Source organism: Lissotriton helveticus, chromosome 11 (genome assembly GCF_964261635.1).
Source record: "Lissotriton helveticus chromosome 11, aLisHel1.1, whole genome shotgun sequence".
NCBI classification, from domain to species: Eukaryota; Metazoa; Chordata; class Amphibia; order Caudata; family Salamandridae; genus Lissotriton; species Lissotriton helveticus.
Window position 1 is genome coordinate 1,032,527,200 of NC_136072.1, and position 21,828 is coordinate 1,032,549,027.

At 50.5% G+C, this 21,828-nt stretch overlaps 1 protein-coding gene across 1 annotated transcript in view; it reads left to right on the forward strand.

Moving 5' to 3' along the window:
• Window positions 1-21,828, forward strand: part of BRAP (BRCA1 associated protein) — a 249,679-nt gene that overhangs the window by 208,603 nt on the left and 19,248 nt on the right. Inside the window, exon 11 of the mRNA XM_078667442.1 lies at window positions 15,696-15,799. Coding sequence (XP_078523568.1) covers window positions 15,696-15,799 — 104 coding nt within the window. The remainder of the gene's footprint in view (window positions 1-15,695; window positions 15,800-21,828) is intronic.

Genomic DNA, 21,828 nt, shown 5'->3' on the forward strand with positions numbered 1-21,828 from the left:
TTTCCAAAGCAGGGATAGCCAGGTGGATTGTTAAGTGCATCCAGATATGTTATCAAAAAGCCAAGCGCACTTTAACAATACCCCCCAGAGCGCACTCCACACGCAAACTGGGGGCATCCATGGCTTTCCTAGGGAACATTCCTTTAGAGGATATTTGCAGAGCAGCCACGTGGGTCACACCACATACCTTCACAAAACACTACTGTGTTGATGTGCATTCCAAGCAGCAAGCAGCTGTAGGACAGGCTGTTCTCAAAACACTTTTTCAGGTTTCTGCAGCTGGCACGGGCAACCGCCGCTGATGGAGGGACTGCTATGTATTCTATGCTAAGATATGAATTTAGCAGCCCACATGCCTCGAACTGAATATGCTACTTACCAGTATGCATCTGTTCTTGGCATGTAGGGCTGCTAACATTCATATCGCCCGCCCTCCTCCCCGGTGCCTGTCGCAGCTGCAGATATACTATTGTATTTATTTCATTAGCATGGACATCCTTTACACTTTCACTCCATCTCCTGCCACAATGGCGAAAAACAATCTGGGGATGGAGCCGATGCCCATGCGCACTGTAGTCCAGGGGAGGAGCCACCTATCTCAGGATACTTCGAAGACTCTTCCAGGACAACAATGTGCAATCATCCGAGCCCAACACTAGGCGGCGATCTAATGCTAAGATATGAATGTTAGCAGCCCTACATGCCAAGAACAGATGCATACTGGTAAGTAGCATATTCATTATCAAGGTACAAATGGTGGCCTCTGTTGAACAGTCTTCTAGCAAGATCCCACACAATTTTCTCTGACACTCCAAAAGTGGACGGACATCCAGGGGGGTCAATAGTGGAATCTCTACCAGTGTACACACGAAAATTCAAAACATACCCTGTCTTACTCTCAGACAACAGATACAGTTTAATTCCATAGTGTGCCCTCTTGCTAGGGATGTACTGCCTAAAAACCAAACGACCCTTGAACAAAACCAAAGACTCATCAATAGAAATTTCTTTCCCAGGAATGTAAATCTCTGAAAAACGATCAACAAAGTGATCAAGAACAGGCCGAATCTTAAAAAGACGGTCACAGTCAGGGTGACTACGTGGCAACGCCTCAGAATTATCCACAAAATGCAACATGCGTAGCAAAAGTAAATACAGATCACGAGTCATAACAGCTGGAAATATGGCTGTTGCCATCAAAGGACTGGAAGACCAATATGAAGCCAGGTTCAGCTTCTTTAACAAACCCATCAATAAAGTCAATCCCAAAAACTTCTTAAGCTCTTCCAGATTTGTGGGAGTCCACCGGGTAGCTCTAGAGTGGGGCCTAAGTTTGTCACTGTTGACCCTCAAAACCTGTTCAGCATACAAATTAGTCTGCTCAACAATCTCACCCAAAAACACATCATCCATAAATACCTACATTTACACAATTGGCACAGTGTGTGAAAATAATAATTATTATTATTACTTTTAATTTGCCCACCCCCCAAAGGGGCAAACAAAGCTAAAAGGATGTGCCCCAAAACAAAAACAAAAAATGTGGACATCCATAAAAGGCCCCCAAGGGGACCGACCCTTCTCCAAGGGGCCACTCCCCAGCACATCCCTAAATTAAAACAAAAAATTGCCCCCAAGAGTGGAGCGACCCTAGTCTTAGATGGTCGCTCCCCTACACACAAAAAACAATTGTGGGCTACCTAAAATGGCCCCCAAGGGGAGTAACCCATGCCAAAGGGGCCACTCCCCAGCACATCCTTTACATTTTTCAAAAATTAGACTCCCCCGGGGGTAGCCAAAGGCTTACGAAATGTCCCCTAAAGGGGAGCAACCTTTGCATAAGGGGTAAATAAAAACCAATTTTGAGAACCTAAAACGGCCCCCCTGAGAGTGGCCCTTGCCCAAGGGGCCATTCTCCAAAACAATGCCCAATTTCATAAATTTAACTGACAATATAAATAAAGTTGTGCCCCCTCCCGGGGGGCCAACAAGTTAAAAAATATGCCCCCTAAGGGGTCACTACCCAAAACTAAATTGAACACCTAAAATGGCCCCCGTTAGAGTGGCCCTTGCCCAAGGGGTCACTCTCCAAAACAATGCCCGATTTTTTTAAGGCGTTTAAAATTAAATAAATAAAGTTGTGCCCCCTCCCGGGTGGCCAACAGCTTAAAAAATATGCCCCCTAAAGGGGAGGGACGAGGGAAAGGAAAACCCTTTCCTTTCCCCCGATGCCTCTTTAGTTTAAATCCCCCCCCCCGCGCCCAAACTTACCTCTTTCTCCTCTGACGCACAGGAAGCAAATGGCTTCCCTGCGTGTCGGAGGAGAAAGGGAACTTCCAATGACGTCAGCGCGCCTCGCGCGCTGACGTCATTGATGATGCGGGCGGGGGGAGGCAGGGGAAGGTCTTCCCCTTCCTCCCCCGTACAAACGAAATAGATCGGGCACCCGCGGGGGGAGCGCTGGCGCTCCCCCCGCGGGTTGGGCTCATGACGAGCTGAGCTCGTCATGAGCACCCGAGCACTGTATGCTATGACGAGCTCAGCTCGTCATGAGCATACAAGGGGTTAAGACTTAGCAAAGTAAAGGATAGCTAAGATCATTTATCTGGGTTCATAAAAGTTAAAGTGCACAGTGCATTAAAATGCATTAAAACACACCCTTTGGCTTTTATTTTTTAACAACAAGATATGCCAGATTGACCATAAGTAATTGTTGTGTCCAGCTGAGTGAACGTAGCATTTTGCAAAACATACAGGCAGCGCTTCACAAAAACCATTTTAGCCAGAGATATTCCTCCTGTGAAAGAGAGTGCTTTGCCTATACTTGGAGTGGTAAAACCAGCAGTTGCCACTGGGGTTTATCGAATGCTAGTGGGGGCACCCAGGACCTGAGCCATGCCTGTGGTTGCCTGACTAGATATAACTCTAGGAGAAGAAAAGCTCATGGCTGAAAACATCATGAACACTCACTAATTGACTTTTCATTTCTGTGTTTTTTGTTTTACAGTTTATGGGCTTGTGTTGGGTCACACAGAGATGCACGTCAGTGAAAGGGAGGCTGATTGCAGGCAAGGAGGTGGTCACATTAGGGAACTATTGGAGAAGGAGGGGCTATAGGATCCGCGGCCCCTTTTGATAGACATTTGGAGTATGGAATAAGCACACACCTCATGCCTGCAACAGTTAAGGCCCAGTGAATTTGGCCAAATCTGAGATTCTTTTGGTGGGCAAGAACTTCCATCTTTGGGGCGATGAATGGTGGCCTACGGCTCTTGGAATACCTCCATACCTAAACCGGTGGTGAAGAACCTGGGCATTATGTTGGACAAAGATCTCAATTTGGAGATACATGCCAAATCGGTGACTGGGAAATGTTTTGGCCTGTTACGAGGCCTAAAACCGATACTTGGTTTTTTCGATTCTCAAACACGGCAGTTGATTATTCAAGTATCTATCCTGACCCGATTGGACTACTGTAATGCGTTACTCTTGGGCTCCAATAAGTCTGCGATCAATTGACTACAACGTGTACAGAACGCTGCGGCACGGGCTATTTTTGCCCTCCCCAAATACTGTCATGTCTCCAACCTCCTCCATCGCCTGCATTGGCTACCCCTTGAACAAAGAGTGCGTTTTAAAGTGCTATGTATTATGCATAAGAATCTCATTGGCATTGGCCCAGGAACCATGAGTGATTTATGCTCTCTCTATGTACCCACACGAGCATTTCGCTCGGCTGACCTGTCTCTTGCTAGAATCCCACGGATACGGAAAGCTAGATCTGGTTGTAGATCCTTTAGGCAATTGGCACCCGCTCTATGGAACTCCCTCCCTCCTCACATTCGTTGCATCCCTGATCACCTGAACTTTAGAAGGCTGGTTAAGACCTGGCTTTTCCCCCAATGTTAATTTTCCTGCATGCTACCCTACTCAGGGCTTTGTTCCAACGCTGGGATGCCTCGTTGCTGGGGCAGCCATGTTCGTTATAAATATTGTTTGCTTAACTAACTTAAGTTAAGCTAGTCACTTATAATGCTTAGGACATCATCACTTTCACCAAAAGATTAACAGCTCTACATAGGCAAGAAACGCACTGACCTTTGTCCATGTCCTGGACTCAGATCCCAATGGTTCCCTAGAAATGTCTTCTCCTCAGGGCCATTTTAAAAAACCTCATATCAACCACCTTCCAGGGCTAAGTCAAAAACTGGAAGTGAACCACTTGGGAAGGTTATTGATACTGGGTATCCAGAACTGACACGGTTGTTCCCTGTAACCAACATCTAGGCCCTAAATAGTGGCCAATAGAAATTCTTTTGTTGGGCTGTTAAAGGCATCCTGCCAAGTGCGGTTCAGAAGGCTGACTTAAACCTGGTGATATACATCATGAAAGGCAGGTCTGCTCAGAGATTTGGCAAATTGAGCTCACTGTCTGAATACAGCATACAAATCAGTTGCTCAACATAGGTATGCCAGGCTGAACCATTTCCTGCTTTCAGCTTTGGTTCTCCCCAGTGTAACTCTGCGAAATGGGACACATTGCTCTGCCAGACCGCGCTCTACTCACAATCCTAATAGATGTAGCAAAAGTGCCTTCGGTCAATAGGATTTGAAAGTTGTGAGATGGGCAGCTACAACTCAAAAGCATTTGTGGGGAAGGTTCACAGGTGTATATGTTGGCATTCAGTCAACAGTGACAACGGAGAAGTGTCACACTACCCTTTTTTGATGCATGAAATCCAGCCCATTAAATAACGTATTGTGTTGTAATTGCATTTATATAGTTCTTACAACCCTTGACGAGGCATCAAAGCACTTTTTCGGCGAGTAGCATGCTACTCCGAAACCCAGACAGGACTAGTGGTGAATTAGTATAGTGAAATATGAAAGTAATTTGAGTGGTGGATAAGTTAGTCAGTTTTTTGGATTGAAAAGGATAGTGGAGGGATAGAAGACAGAAAAAGGATTGCATTTATATAGCGCTTGCTACCCCTGATGAGGTGTTGAAACACTTTTGCGGCAAGTAGCACTCTACTCCGGAATCCATAAAGGATTACTGGTGAATTAGTATAGTGGAATATGAAAGTAATTTGAGTTGGAAATGTTAGTTATTTGGATTGAGAAGGAAGAGGGAAAGATATACAAATATTTTTGGGGGAGTTTATAGCTGTAGGAGGGGGTTTGGGTTGAGTAATGGGTGAGGTGGAGGGGAGTTAGTATAGCGAAGTATGAAATTAATTTCAGTGGCGGACATGTTCCTTTGTTTTTTGGATTGAAAAGGAATAGTGGAGGGATTTAAGAGGGAAGGGTCTAGATTTTATTTTGTGGGAGAGTTCAGAGCAGCAGGAGGGGGTTTGGAATGAGTAAAAGGCAGTAGTGCACTGACCGAAGAAGCATTTTGTTCAAGTAATATCGATCACTGTGCAGGTTTTGGTGTTGTGTGGGACCCAAAATTATGAACTTGTTGCAGAAGTATTAACATGCACCTCATGTTAGTGGTTATAATTTAAAAGAAAGTGAGGATGGAATCGCAATCAGCATATTCAAACCGGTAACAGACATAGCTTGGGAGCCAGTTGTGTCATGCTTTTGCGAAAAGTCATGTCTTTATATCACTTATGAATTATTGATGGTTCTGGATTTTCCCTACACTCTTTGTCAGTAAACTCCACAGTCTGCATGCTGATAGCGAGAAGAATTTCCCTCAATAGGGTATTTTGAAAAAGGAGAAGGATAAGAATCATGAGATGTGGAGCCATTCCTGAACTGAGGTTTCTCCTTTGGTTATTTGACTTTAAGTTTGGAGTGTAAGATGGTTGGTCCTATCCCACGGATTGACCAATGTGCAATGCCAAAGGCTCTAAAGGATATTCTTCTTGCCATTGGTATCCAGGCAGTAAAAAGTTTTGAGAGCCGGGTAATGTGGTGCTCTCTGTTTAGATTATGGACTTGTCTGGCTGCTGCATTCTTGAATCTTTGTAGCATGCTGATTAGCTTTCTAGTGCATCTGATGTACAGCCAATTTACGTAGTCCAGGATGATATCACTAGGGCCAGGGATGCCTCTGTCATGTGTGAAAAGTCTGGTACAGGATACAAAGATGAGGTATTCTCATCATATAAAAGGAGTCTCATCTCACCGTGTTGAATTGTGACTGAAGTGAGAGCTTCCAGTCCATAACCATGTAAAAATGTTTCACTAGGGGGCGTGGCCAAGATGGCGACGGAGTAGGACGCGTTTTAAGTCCCCTCCGGCGCCGGGCCTTCTAAAGCATTGCTAAGCACCGCTCCGGGGCTCCTTCCCAGCCCCCTGGCAGCGCCTGCACCCGCCGGTGACCGTGTGTGGCCGGTGACCCTGGGCTTGCGGCGGAGATAGGCACGGAGACGCTTCGGACATGAGCCGACTCACGGCGGGGTCCGGGAGCGGAGCGGTGAGCCGCGGTGCACGGCGGACCGCCGGGTGTGGACTGGCGCCGGTAGCACCGTTGGAGAGCCTGAGGTGGACACCCGATCCCGCGGGTGGTGCTCCGGTCCCCCGGCGGATTGCCTGTGTCGGACTTCCCGACTGTTGGAGCCTGCAGAGCCCGGACTGCCGCGGATGCCTGTCCCTCGGCGTGTAGACTACGCGACCCCCGGGGATTGCGGCCTAGCTGCGGCCGGGACCCACGCTGCGGTGAGTTCAGGCTTTTGGCGGCCTGGGGTGACGGAGACCTGCTACGGTAGGCGCGGCGGCCCCCGGCTGGGTCCCGCAGAGTGGAAGTGGAGGAGAAGCTGCCTGGCTTTTCCGGCGACGCGTGGCTTGCCGGCCTGAGGACTGCGGCCTAGTGACCCCGAGAAAGCAGAGCGGAAGCTGCGGCCCGCACTTCGGTCGGCTCCCGGTCCCCGCGGAGTTGCATGCCACGTGGCAACACTGGGGACCGTGGGGCTGCACAGCGGCTAGCTGCAGAGTTGGTCCACTACCCTGAAGGGTGCCACAGAACGTGGAGCAGGGAGCTAGGGAGCGGGCACCTCCACTGTGACGACCACTTCTCACCGGAGCCTCACTGCTGGACTGGGGCTTTGCACGTCGGGGCTGGCCCGGGGGCTGACGAAGCTGCGGCCTTGAGCTGGTGGGGCTGCTGGACCTGGTCGTTGGGCTTCCTTCTACCTTCGGGTGCAGCGGGTGCGTGGCGACGGGCTGCGGACGGCGACGTTGCGTGGCGTCTGGACTGCCAGCTTCAACGCAGGTCCCCGGGGACTACTGGAGGTCGAGTGGGCAGTGTCCTGGTGTGGGACAAGGTACCAGCTGAGGGGCGATTCCCTGAGACGGACTGGCCTCTAGGAGGGACTGGGGCGCGAAGATGTCCTCCTCGCAACGCAAGGGGAAACCAGGCAAGGAGGGTCAACCCAAGGGACCCCAGGAGCCAGCTTCACCGGGACCTAGCTCGTCTTCCGGGCGCTCGGACGATGAGGCCCCCGCTACTAAGGCCTTCATGACGGAACTCTTCACTTCGATCAAGGAAGACATATCTGAGCTCCGTACTCAGCTGGCTTTGGATCTTCGTGAGGTGCGCAGGGATGTCGATAGCATCGGTGAGCGAGTGGCCACCCTGGAAGACCACGATTTGAGCATGGCGAATGATGTCCACCAGCTGCAACAAGACGTAATCAGGCTTACGGAGCAGAATCTAGACCTCCAGGCCCATGCGGAGGATTTGGAGAACCGTTCCCGCCGGAACAATATCCGCATACGGGCTGTGCCGTGGGATGGTGAGGCGGGTGATCTTCGCGGTTATGTCCAGGCACTCTTCTTACAGATTCTCGGCGAGGAAGATCTGCATGACATCAGGATGGACAGAGTCCACAGGGTGGGACTGCCCAGGCGGGGAGGGGGCCCGCCTCCGGACATTCTGGTCTGTGTGCATGACTTTCAACTAAAAGAGCGAATCTTACGGAAGGCGCGGGAACTTCCGTCCCTGCAGTTCCGAGAGCACCGTCCCCAACTGTACCAGGACTTGGCGGCTTCAACGCTCCAGAAACGGCGCGAGTTTCGCCCGGTGACCGCCTTCCTGAGAGATCGTGACATCTCCTACTCGTGGGGACACCCCTTCCGAATCGTCTTTCGATGGCAAAACAGGCTGGTGCAGATCCGTTCCCTTCAGGCGGCAAAGGAGCTTCTTGGCATCGATGACCCGGCCCCTCCGTCGGCGACTGGCGGCTCTCCTTCCCGGAGGCGGAGGCGGTCCTCCTCCTGGCATAGAGTGGGCTCGGAGAGGGACGCTGGGGGGCCGGACCGCACTCTCAGCTTGCAGGAGAGGGGTGCGGCAGTGGCCTCGGTGACAATGGCTTCTTCCAAGCAGAGCTCCGGAGCGGCCTAACCCGTGATCAGATGGCCGATGGCGCCGGAGGGGCACAGGAACTCAGGTACCGGGGGTATGATTGTACTTTTTATGAAGACACCCCGGACCGGGGCCCTAGGGATTCCACCAGTGATGTCCCGAACCCTGCTGGAGGAGGTCTCCTCGGATTACTTTTCTCTGGGACTGTTGAGTTTAACTTTATGGGCTGTTTGCATGTTGGGGACTGGGGGGGTTGGAGGACTAGGAGGGGGGAACCGGGGGGGGGGGCTGTTGGGAAGGGGAATGGGGAGGAGGGGTTGGTGGTGGCGACCGTCGGATGATTGCTGTGCGTCTGGCCGAGTGCGGGTGGAGGGGGCCGGGGGTGAGAGGGGGAGTCTGGATGTCTGTGGTACGAGGGGGGCAGAGGCGGGTTGAATTGGCGACTGTGAAGCGGTGGGGGCTAGGCCTTACTCATGCCTCTTAGCATTGGCACGTGGAACGTGAAAGGTCTCAACTCCCCGCAGAAACGCCAAAAGATTTGGAAATACTTGTTAGATCATCACTTGGATGTGGTGGGTCTCCAGGAGACCCATCTGGCGCGCAAAGATGAGCTTCGGCTCCGCCACAAGCAATTTCCCCCTTATCTATAGATCCTCTGCCTCTACCAAGCACAGGGGGGTGGTTCTTCTTTTTCGAGCGTCCCTCCAATTTCAGCCTTTGGGGGGTCTGTTGTGATAAAGAGGGCAGGTGGTTGATGGTTAAGGGACTACTGTACGGCCGTTTGTGTACGTTTGTGGTGGTGTATGTTCCCAATGCTCAGCAGACCGCCTTTCTTCAGAGCCTGTTGGATAGGATGGGAGATTTTGTGGAGGGGCACTTGTTTCTCTTGGGTGACTTCAACATGGTGTGGGACAAAGCTTTAGACAGCTCTCGAGCCCAGAGGGCAGACTCCGGGATCTTTTCTGTTGATTCCAAGGACCGGATGGGCGAGCTGGGGTTGATAGATGGTTGGCGCACTGTGCACTCCCAGGCCCGAGATTATACATTCTTCTCCCACGTTCACCAATCTTACTCTCGCATAGACCATATTTTTTTGAGCCAAGCACTTAGGGGAGATGTCCGTGATTCCATGGTTTTTCCACTCTCTGTCTCAGATCATAGTCTTCTGGTCCTCATAGTGCAGTGGTTGGTGAGGGGTGATGGCTTTCGGAAATGGTATTTCCCGGCGGCGCTTATTAGGGATGATACCTCCTGTAAGGCACTTAGGGAGGCTATTAGGGAGTTCCTAGCTCTCAATCCGACGTCGGACACATCAGTGTTCAATACATGGGACGCTTGCAAGGCCTCGCTGAGGGGCACCTGCATCGGCCTCAATGCGAATCTCAATAAATTAAGGAGAAAGGAACGGGAGGACCTGGAAGTAGAACTAGCCGGCTTAGAAAGGGCACATAAATTGAATCCATCTCGTGCAACCCTTCGACCGTTGACAGCTGTCAGGGTGAAGTTGAGGGCCCATTACGCAAACCGTGCTGAGTTCACCCTCTTGCGCTTGCGGCGCGCGTCTTATTCGCAGGGGAACAAGGTGGGTAGGCATTTGGCCCGTCAACTTCGGGGAAAAAAGAGAAAAGGAGTATATTGGAGGGATCCAGGGTCCGGGAGGCTCTATGCAGCATCGGGACAAGGATAAGGCGGACATTTTTGGCCGGTTTTATGCTGCACTATATGAAGGTGACTCCCTAGATCATGGGGCACAGGACGCATTCCTTGCGGACCTCCCCATACCGCAGGTCTCTGGTGGGTGGAATGAGCAACTGGCGGCCCCATTTTCCAGAGCAGAGGTGCTGGAGGCTATTAAGGCCCTGAAGCCTAACAAAGCTCCGGGCCCGGATGGCTATACTGCTCTTTTTTACCAATCATTCGCGACGGAACTGGTTGACTACCTGGTCTCACTTTTTAACGAAATGGCGGTCTCTGGAACGACCTCTGGGTCTATGGCCGAGGCCATGATCACCGTGATCCCCAAGCAAGGGAAGGACCCCTCCAAGTGCGCGTCGTACCGTCCAATAGCACTTCTCAATGTGGATGCTAAATTGTACTCTTCTATCATCGCCTGCAGGCTTCAGGACCTGATGCCGGCTCTTGTACACCCGGACCAGTCAGGGTTCATTAAGGGTCGGCAGACGCATGACAACTTGCGACGGGTCATGCATTTGATAGAGAAGGCTACCAGGTTCCGCATTCCGGCGATACTAGTTGGACTGGATGCGGAAAAAGCGTTCGATCGTGTGGATTGGGGATTCCTGTTCCGCACTCTGTCCGCCTTTGGCTTTTCGCGCCAGTTCATCACCATGATCCGGGCCAATTACAGCTGCCCTAGTTCGAGGGTGATGATTAATGGTCATCGGTCTGCCTCTTTCCCTCACTCACGGGGTACGAGGCAGGGTTGCCCACCTTTCCTCTTCGCATTGAGTATCAAACCTCTGGCAATTGCGATACGGGAGAGGGAACAGATCGAAGGCCTTCCCTTTACGGGCGAGCAGCACAAGATTTCCCTATTCGCGGATGATGTGCTGTTGTCCCTGGGGGATCCAGTCCACTCACTGCCACATGTTCAGGAGGTCCTATACCGATTTGAGGCGGTGGCTGGATTCAAGGTTAACTTCGACAAGTCATACATACTGAACCTGACTCTTCCCCCTGCGGAAGTAGAGCGGGTGCGCTTGCTCACGGCGTTACCGTGGGCGTCTGCCTCCCTGTTATACCTAGGAGTGCGCCTGACCTCTACTTTAGGATCTCTATTTGCGGCTAACTTCCCCCCACTGCTGGCTGCGATACGAGCGGATTTGGACCGGTGGAAACCGAAGTTTCTTTCGTGGCTTGGAAGAATCCATGCCCTCAAGATGGTACTTTTGCGTAAGTTCCTTTATCTCTTCCAGGCCCTTCCCATCCCTATAGAGGTGGATTTTTTCCGGCGATTGAAAACCTTGATGCTGAAATTTGTCTGGCAGGGAGGGCGTGCACGAATCCCATTCTCGACACTGCGTCGACCGAGGAAGGAGGGTGGAGTGGGATTCCCGGACATGCATTTATATTATAAAGCTGCGCAGCTCCGCGTGATAGTGGCATGGTCCCAGCAACTCTCAGAGAAACACTGGCTACACATGGATAGGAGTGTGGCCGGGAGGTCGATCTGGGATTTGGTCTGGAAACCCAAGGTGGACAGGCCCAAGAATGCTTACATTAGCACCCCGACTAGCACGGTCCTGAAGATGTGGGACACGGTCTCCGGCGACGACCGCTGGACCACGTTTCCATCTCCCTTTACCCCCATTCACTTCAACCCAGCATTTCCACCGGCGATGCGGGAGGGGCCTTTCTGCCTCTGGAGAGAAGGAGGCTGTAGGGCGCTCACGCATTTGTTCCATGGAGTGGCCCCACTCACGTTCCACAACTGCATGCGGGACTATGGGGTTCCGATCACTGAGCGCTTCCGCCATAACCAACTTCTTCACTGGGCAACCTCGGCGGGGGTGAGCGGGGTCGCTACCCGGCCGCCTTCTCCGTTTGAATCCTTCCTTCTCCGCACGTCCACTATGAAAGGGACGATCTCTTTCCTGTATGGGTTACTATTGGCCACTGCGATCGCTCCGTGCCCCCGCTACATGGAACACTGGGAGATCCTTCTGGACCGTGACATCTCGGATGACGAATGGAAACACCTTTGGAGCGATATCATGTCGCACAACCATTCGGTGGCCCTTAGGGAAGCCCACTTAAAGACCATGCACGATTGATATCTTTACCCATCCAAGCTCCATCGAATTTTCCCAGCCTCCTCGGATAGGTGTTGGAGGGGTTGTGGCCTCCTGGGGGACTTCCGCCACATCTGGTGGGACTGCCCGATTATTCGCCCCTTCTGGGCGGAAATCCTGGCCCATATCAAGGACGTCCTAGGGTATCCGATCTCAGATTCCATGGCCCATGTTCTGTTGGGACTCCGTGACCCGCTGTTAGAGCATCAAACCAAAGCAGATAAACGTATCCTGTGGTTGTGCTTGGGGGCCGCTAAGCTCACATTGGCGGCGGCATGGAAGAAGCCACACGCCCCGGCCTCGTCGCTGTGGCATGCGAGACTATGGGGGCTACTGAGCATGGAGAGAATGGCGGACATCTTCCTGGGCAACTTTAAAAATGTTATGTTCCGATGGGGCCCCTTGGTTCGCTTTTTGTCCCGGGGCTTACCGTCTGCGGTTTGCCCGCCCACGTTCCGCGCTCTTCACCTTTTCCAGGTTTAATTGGACTACAGGGATGTTACGACTGGCTATGTATGAGAGTGTGGTTTGTTGATTGTTGCGACACTGCTTACTCAAGGGGGTTGTTAGACTATTGGAACCTCTGCCGCGCTATTTCATCTACCGGGCACTTGGCCGAGCACGCACTCCCGCCTAGACTTCCTTGGCGTGCACTGGACTTACGAGCTGAACTTTGCTATACTGCCATGCTGCCCCGCCTTGCAATTTCCCATCTGTATCCTTTGAGAGTCTTTATGGCGTCCCCTGTGAGGGACTTATGGCGGTAATGTCGCTTGTGTCATTCTTCCTCCTTTTTCTTCACTCTTCTTTCTTCTCTTTTCTTGCAAAAATTCGAAATAAAAAAATGTTACAAAAAAAAACATTTTTCACTAAACTTGATGCGGTCAGCCCCTGTCTTATTTCAAGTGGCTAAGTGGATCTAGGATTTTAATTCTGCCAAGATCAACGGGTAAGTATTTCAGTTTTTGAAGACCTAAGTTTCAGGTGATTCAGCAGCATGCATTGTACAGCATTTAGACCTCAGAATCTGCAACTTTTGACTTCGAAGGTTGCCCTACATTTAAGATGATTTGAGTATTGTTGCCGTAGTTGTAGTAGGTAGATTGAATTCTATCTTGCGGTTAGGAAAAGAGGCTTGCTAAATATTGAAAAGTATGGGTGTGATTTCTGGGCCCTGATGGATGGTTACTTGCTTGGTGTATTGTGTGGATTTGAAAGGAGGAAAACAGATCATTTGGGCGCTCTCCTTAAGTTAAGATTTAATCCATGTTAGGAAAAATCTCTGGGTGCATGTTTCATAAAGTCTTTCGGCTAGTGCTTGATGGTCAACTATGTCAAATGCTAATGAAAGGACAAAAAGTACAGCTGCCATGCAATTTGTCTTGATCGCATTCTCAAATTTGTTCAAAATTGAGGTTAATGTCGATTATAGGTTTTTCTGAGTCTGAATATGTTTAGTCAATCTGACAGTCGACTTTGTTTTGTGATGAAGGCTGATATCTGGGGGATGGTCAACCTGGAAATGGTCTGTTTGATATTTGTGTATACTTTGCTAAGCAAGCTTCGTCCAGTTCCTGTTACTTAGGAATCAGTTATATGAACACTGTTTTCACGTAACCTGTAAATTCATCAGTTGATATTGAGAAGTTAAATAGAAAAGCGTGATGAACTAGACGCATAGTTGAAAGAGCTGGAGGTAAGTCACAAAAGGATGAGATCCACAAAAATCTGACAAAAACTGCTAGACCACAAGAAGGCGAAATACGTCTTGCTCAGGGCCTGACTGGCCGTAGCGGGCACCAGACATTTCTCCGGTGGGCCGCCAGGTTAGGGGCTGGTTTTGGGCCCCTGGGGATGTGTTTTTGTTACCGAGGCCGATTTTGCAGCATAGCTGCAAAATCGTCCCCCAGCAACAAAATTGTCTGCATCCGGCCCCAGCAAATAGTTGGGCCTGGAGATAAGAGATTTGACAGACATGTAATGCATAAAACACCCTTGGGTCAGCGTGACAAGGCCTCTCCAATGTAAAACAATACTTCCAGACAGTTAAAGGTCAGGTTCCTGTTGGACTGGAAGCACCCTGAAACTAAGAGACATTGGTTCTTTATGAACCACACATGTTACAGGCATCAAAATATGGAAGGCACATTCCCTAGAAAAGAGGGTCTGACCTGGGGACTGACTATACTCTCTACTGGTACCAAGGACACACTTGGCAATCTGGGATAGAGTGGCCATGAGAGAAAGGTTGACTGCATTCCCTTTTCCCTTCACACCGTTACTGAACAATCTGGATTTCACTCAAGCTCACAAGACAGCTCACAAGACAGGAATCTTCGCTGTCTGGAGGGACATGGGCTATTGGAGAGCAGTATACAGATTGATGAAGCTGGCATACATCCTTTAAATGTATAAAAAATGTGTTTGGGCTTCTAGAGATCCTCTATTACCAGGTCTGAAACTGGGCAAAATGTCACGGGCAACATGTCACACAATTAGGCCCCAGGTTAGTCTAGCATTGACCTCGCCTGAACAATGGCTCATTACGCGAGAAGATGACTAGTGGCTATAGAAAAATTTGACTTTGAGATGCTGGACACCTTGGGTGAGAGGCAACAATAAAAACTATGACGTACTGGTAGCACACCTGCCAAACTGCATGCCTTTGATTGACACATGACAGATACTTATGTGTGGGGGAACACTACTTCATCTACTCTGGTAATGGCCAAAACAAAGCACATATTGACAGGCGTCCTGGACACTGCAAACACAATGTGTGGGACCCACAACCCCAGACTTTCTGCTTAGACCATTCTGTGCTAGCCCAACTATTGACAAACCTTTCCGCTGGTCTCTAGAAGATGGCAGAGGTGTTGTATGTAGCTGGAAAGGCCAGAACTACTCTGGGGTGGAAAGACAGATCAACAGACCTTAAGGAGTAGTAATATGAATGTTAGAACATTCTGGGGATGTAAAAGGTTTCACTAGCACTAGAACCGAGAGGAGATGGCTTTTGGTGCGTTATGGATGGCTTTTTTTTTTTTTACATGGCTTTAGTGTTTATAAAGCTTATATGCCTGAGATGTCCCAAGGTGCTTAATATACACCTGTCAATCACATTGGATAAAGATGTTACATAGACCCACACAGAAACATATGACCCCAGAAAAACTACCCAGACATTGAGGTCTCATCCCTGACCTGCAAGTGAGCGTATGTTGAACACAGAAAACCAATAAAAGGCTTTAATGCTAAAAAAAAAAAAGCAGTGCTCTAAATCTAGACGAGCACGTATTTTCACAAACTAAGAGTAGAAGGGATAACAAGAATTCTGTTTTACCTGCTGATACCTTTCAGCGAGGGTACATTGGCCAAAGGACCTAGCCATTTGGAAACACTGGTAATCCGCACACAGCCTCCCTTCAAGAGAACATCACATGGAGCACAGCGGTAAAAAAAAAATCACATTCTCTAATAACTGCATTTCAGCATTCACTGTTACTCCAGCACATAATTTGAGGTCCAGTTTGAAAAATATGATAATTTAATGTTCTTTTTTGTAGATTAACAATATGAAGACCAAGTTTAAGGAAACAATTGAGAAGTGCGACAGTATGGAACAAAAGCTGAATAATCTGGTGAAGGAAAAGCAAGCTGTGGAAAGAAAGTGGGTATCTGAAGTTTTGTAGATGGGTTGGAAATTAAGCTTATAATGCTGTTGTGGAAAGGTTCTAGGTGAATGTTTTTGCCCTGGGCTTTTACAATTGTAATTTTAAGGAATGCTAGATCTAGAAAAGAGAAACATTGCAATAATGAAAATGGGAGACAGGGGCAGGACGAAGGGTTATTTGCATATGCTGGTTTCTGTCTGAGGTGATCAAGTGGGCACACAAAAATTTAATTTATTGTATCCAAGAGTAATTGCCAGTGGCTGAGATTAATTTAAGCCATCCACTCATCACCTTTATATGGTCCTTTGTGCAATGCAAATGAAGCAAGACATTGAACTAGCTGTAATTATTCTGCATATTTCAGATTAATTGAAAAGCATCTAAAATGTGTTAATATGCATAGACACTTGAGGGAATGGAGTGTTGAGACTATGGTGTAGCAAAGAGGAATACAGGTGTCCCACTTGTGGGACACCCCTGCGCCGCACGGCCACCAGCTGCTGCGTGTGCCCTTTCCCTGTGCCCTCTGCCTCGCGGCTTGCCTCGCTGCCGGCTGACCCTGCTGCTCTGTAGTGTTTTTGACAATCGTTTGTGCTTGTTTTGTTTTTTCCCAGCTTCGGCCCGTGTCAAGCTTATTTTGTCTGTCATTTGTGCTTGTTTTGTATCTCTCTTGATTTCACCCGTGTTTAGCATTTTTTCTGTATCTTGTGCCTGCTTTCTTCATTTCTGTCCGTCCTCCGGCCTGTTTCCCGCCTCCCTCGCCGCCCCCCGCTCCCCGCCACCACCGCCGACCCCGCCCCTTTTTTCCTTCTGCTCCCTCCCCGCTCCCGCCTCCCAGCTGCTCCGCCCACCCGCGCACTTCGCCCTAAATGGCGACCGTGCGAACGCGCAGCGTTGACGCGCAGCGGGCGCGCCGATTGTGCGCCGAAGGCGCGCCAAAGGTAAGCCCGTCTGCGCCCGTCCGGGACCGGACCGCGACCAGTGCCAGGACCCCTGGCCCCCACCGACGGAAGCCGTCCCGACGAACCTACACCGCCGCCGATCTCATCGCACTCAACACCGGCCGCATCCCAGGATGTCACCAAGCCGCCCCGAAGCACACCCACGGACCCTTCAGCTGCCACGCCTGCAAGTTCACCTGCATCCGGACCTCCCCTGCACCCGCCAAGCCGAACACCAGCAGCAACCACCTCAAGTGCATCCTGCTCAACACCCGCTCCGTCCACAGACACGCCGTAGAACTCTGGAACCTCCTCGACACCACCGCCCCTGACGTTGCCTTCCTCACCGAGACCTGGATGAACGCCTCCTCAGCCCCGGACATCGCCATCGCCATCGCCATCCCAGAGGGCTACAAGATCATCCGGAGGGACCGCACCGCCAACCAGACGGGAGGAGGCATCGCCATCATCCACAAGAACACCATCCGCATCACAACCAACACCGACGACACCCTAACCACCGCTGAACACCTGCACTTCCAGATCCACACCAACCCGAAGACCACCCTCAGAGGCACCCTGATCTACCGAGCCCCGGGTCCACGCACACGATTCAGCGAGGACATCGCCGACTTCATCAGCCCGCACGCCCTCCCCTCCGCCGACTACATCCTCCTGGGGGACCTCAACTTCCACCTGGAGAACAACAACGACCGGAACACCATCAGCCTGCTCGAAAACCTCGCCAACCTCGGACTCAAGCAGCTGGTATCCACCCCCACCCACCTCGCCGGACACACACTCGACGCCGTCTTCTCATCCAGCAAAGACGTCACCTTCAGCCACGCAACAGGACTCCACTGGACGGACCACAGCTGCGTCCACTTCACCTTCAGAAGAACAACAATCCACCACCACCAGCAACAGGCTGCCCGAAGAAGCTGGAACAAGATCACAGCCAACCAGCTCACCGCGTCCCTGAGCCAGCACCCTCCCGCCAGCTCAGCGAACCCCAGCCAGGCCGCCGACAACCTCACGAAGTGGATCAACAACTGCGCGGACGAACTCGCCCCTCTGAGAACCCCACCCAGCAGACCCTGCAGCAGAAAAACACCATGGTTCACCGACGAACTCAAGAACTCCAAGAAGAACTGTCGAGCCCTCGAGAAAGTCTGGAGAAGGGAACCAACTACGGACAACATGACCACCCTCAAGCTCGCCACCCGGAAACACCACCAACTGATCCGCGCCACCAAGAAAAATACATACAAGGACCGGCTGGACAACAACGCACACAACTGCAAGGAACTCTTCAACATCGTGAAAGAGTTCTCCAACCCCAACGCCGGAAACAATGACATCACCCCGTCGCAAGACCTCTGCAACTCCCTCGCGTCCTACTTCCACAACAAGATCACGGACATACACAACAGCTTCAGCAACCAACCAACGCAAGCCACAACCGCAACAACGCCACCCACCACCACCCTCCGCACCTGGACTCCGATCAGCACCGAAGACACCATCCGCACAATGAACTCCATCCATTCCGGATCTCCGACTGACCCCTGTCCTCACCACGTCTTCAACAAGGCCGACGCTGTCATCGCACCCCACCTGCGGGACATCATCAACACCTCCTTCGACACCGCCACCTTCCCTGAGAGCTGGAAGCACGCCGAACTCAGCGCTCTTCTCAAGAAACCCACAGCAGACCCCACCGACCTCAAGAACTACCGTCCCATCTCGCTCCTCCCGTTCCCGGCCAAAGTCATCGAGAAGACCGTCAACAAACAGCTGGCCGCCTTCCTCGAGACGAATGGATCCCTCGACCCCTCACAGTCGGGCTTCCGAGCGAACCACAGCACCGAGACGGCCCTCATCGCTGCCACCGATGACATTCGAACTCTGATGGACAACGGAGAAACAGCGGCCCTCATCCTCCTGGACCTCTCCGCGGCTTTCGACACTGTCTGCCACCGTACCCTAGTACAGCGCCTCGGCAACATCGGAATCCAGGACAAGGCACTGGAATGGATCACCTCCTTCCTCGACGGAAGAACACAGAGAGTCCGCCTACCACCGTACAAGTCAGAGGCCACGAAGTCATCTGCGGCGTCCCTCAAGGATCCTCACTGAGCCCCACCCTCTTCAACGTCTACATGAGCCCCCTCGCGGCCATCGCACGCCAACACAACCTCAACATAATCTCCTACGCCGACGACACCCAGCTGATCCTCTCCCTGACCAACGACCCCGCCACCGCCAGAGCCAACCTGCACGAAGGGATGAGAAATGTAGCCGAATGGATGACGACCAGCCGCCTGAAACTGAACTCGGACAAGACGGAGGTCCTCATCCTGGGCTCCTCGCCCTCCGCCTGGGACGACTCCTGGTGGCCCCCCGCTCTGGGCACCGCACCCAAACCGACGGACCACGCACGCAACCTGGGCTTCATCCTGGACTCCTCCCTCTCCATGACCAGACAAGTAAACGCCGTCTCCTCGTCTTGCTTCAACATCCTGCGCATGCTACGGAAGATCTTCCGGTGGATCCCCATCGAGACAAGGCAGACGGTCACCCAAGCCCTCGTCACCAGCCGACTGGACTACGGCAACGCCCTCTACGCCGCGACGACCGCCAAGCTCCAGAAGAGACTACAGCGGATCCAGAACGCCTCGGCCAGACTCATCCTCGACATCCCCCGTCACAGCCACATCTCCGGACACCTGAGAGATCTGCACTGGCTCCCGATCAACAAGAGAATCACCTTCCGGCTCCTCACCCACGCACACAAAGCCCTACACGACCAAGGCCCGAGCTACCTCAACAACCGGATCAACTTCTACACTCCCAAGCGCCTCCTCAGATCAACCAGCCTCGCCCTCGCCGCCGTCCCCCGCATCCGAAGAGCGACAACAGGAGGAAGGTCCTTCTCCTACCTGGCCGCCAAGACCTGGAACTCACTGCCGACCGACCTGCGCCTGACCCAAGACCACCTCTCCTTCAGGAAGAAGCTCAAGACCTGGCTGTTCGAGCAGTAACGGCACCCCCCCCCCCCACCCAGCGCCTTGAGACCCTACGGGTGAGTAGTGCGCTCTATAAATGACTTGATTGATTGATTGAAAACCTGGAAAAAATAAGTAAATGTCAACATTATGGCTGTCAAGTAGTCTTTGTTCGATCTTCCAAGGACAGAACATAACAGGTACACAACAGTTAAAGAAAAAACAAACAGGAATCATTACAGACACATATTTAAAAAGTGACAACCACATATTAAAAATAAAACAAGACCTGTGAAAGTCCATGTAGTGAGAATTAGGGACTGCCATATTTTTAAATGTATGAACTCCCCATGTTAATACACAATAAATAAAGTGACAGTACAAAAAGGACTCATTTGACTTCGAATAAAATGACAGTGCAAAAAATCCAGTTCCGATTCCAGGAAGCTACTACAGGGTGGCAATTGATTACCAATTATAAAAAATTCACATCAACCTTTCACATTTAAATACCATATCAGAAACACTAATTACTAAAATCACTGCAGTGCTTTTTACATCAAAACAGCAGGTGCCCTACGTTGACACTGTGGTGCAGAACGATGGACAAACTCATGTTAACTGAACGGGCGGTATACAAACAGAGAGCCAACCCTCGCAAATGGAACGAGATCTGGAAAGCATGGAATAGATATAGAGGGGGAATATGCGAACCTCTTTCTGAGGAAGTGGAAGACAGTTCAGGAGATGAAGGGGAACTGGATGAATGAACATTGGGAGGTGGGAAGGAGACAGAGGGAAGATAGAGACCATGTGCCATGGGGAACAATCGGCCTGGAGTTCAGGACGGGAGTGGGATACATACTGAAACACCTACACCGGCAAGTGACAATAGAGATGCTATGAAATGATTGACGATGACTATTTGATCTGTAAGAGTCTAAAGTTTTGTTTGATTTATATAAAATTGAGACAATGCATGATCCGTAATTACTCCTGGAATGCCTATGTACATTATCCAAATTTGTTGCCGGACCAGAGAGTTGTCGGCTAAACAGCTGTGTAACTTCATAGAGGTGATACTACATGTGTAACGGTAATTGTTGATTCCATGACTAATACTCTGTACTATTGGCATACTTAAAATAAAGTCTTATTTTAAAAAAAACAAAAAAACGCAGGTGCAGTTCAGAAAGTTCGCAACTGCAAAGCAAACGTTAAAATCGCTAAGTTGCTGTAGTCAGAAGAGAGCCGCCTTGCACTTAGGAAATTTTAGAAGATAACATTGACAGAAAAAGACAAAATGTAAAATAGTTTGACTCGATTTCTCATCACATGGACAAGTGGCAAGGGTGTTAGAAGAATACTGACCTAAAGGAAAACATATCACCCAACAGAAAAAACCCAGCCTAAATTTTGTCAACAAATTTCTTTCGTAAATATTGGTCACTAATAAAAGATACGGGCAATTGAAGGGGTTGCTTGAATAAGGCAATAATCTCTGAGGGTTTGGCCATTTCCAATAGTTCCCTAGAGATTCGATTAAGCTTAACAAAACTGCCCCTAACCCACTTTCTATCCTTTTTGGTGATTCCCTGGGTGCTCAAACAATGTGGCAAAGCCAAGTGCCGAAAAAGAAGTTAAATCCATCATTATTTTGCTCACCATGCCACCCCAGCTTAGGCCTGGCCATATGCAAATCAGTCTTGACCCTGTGCCTCATATGAACAGTCCAGTCCGAACTGCCAAGTCGGGTCCTCCTTGGACCGGAACCGGTTCCAGGATGCTTGTTTCCAGTCCAGGGAGGACCTGGCTTGGCAGTTTGGTATTGGCTGTTCCCATGAGGCACACAGTCAGGACTGATTTGCATATGGCTGGGTCTCAACTTGGGTGGCATGGTGAGCAAAAGAATGATGGATTTAACCCAGATCTCTTGACTGGGAGTGAATGTATGATTCATTCAGTATTCCGTCCATCATTTGTTTGCGTAGCACTTTTCGCCCTGTGTAGCATGAGTATGCCCAGACTTGGGTCTCTTGTTCACTGTGCCACTGGATTCAAGCTAGCCTGGCTGAG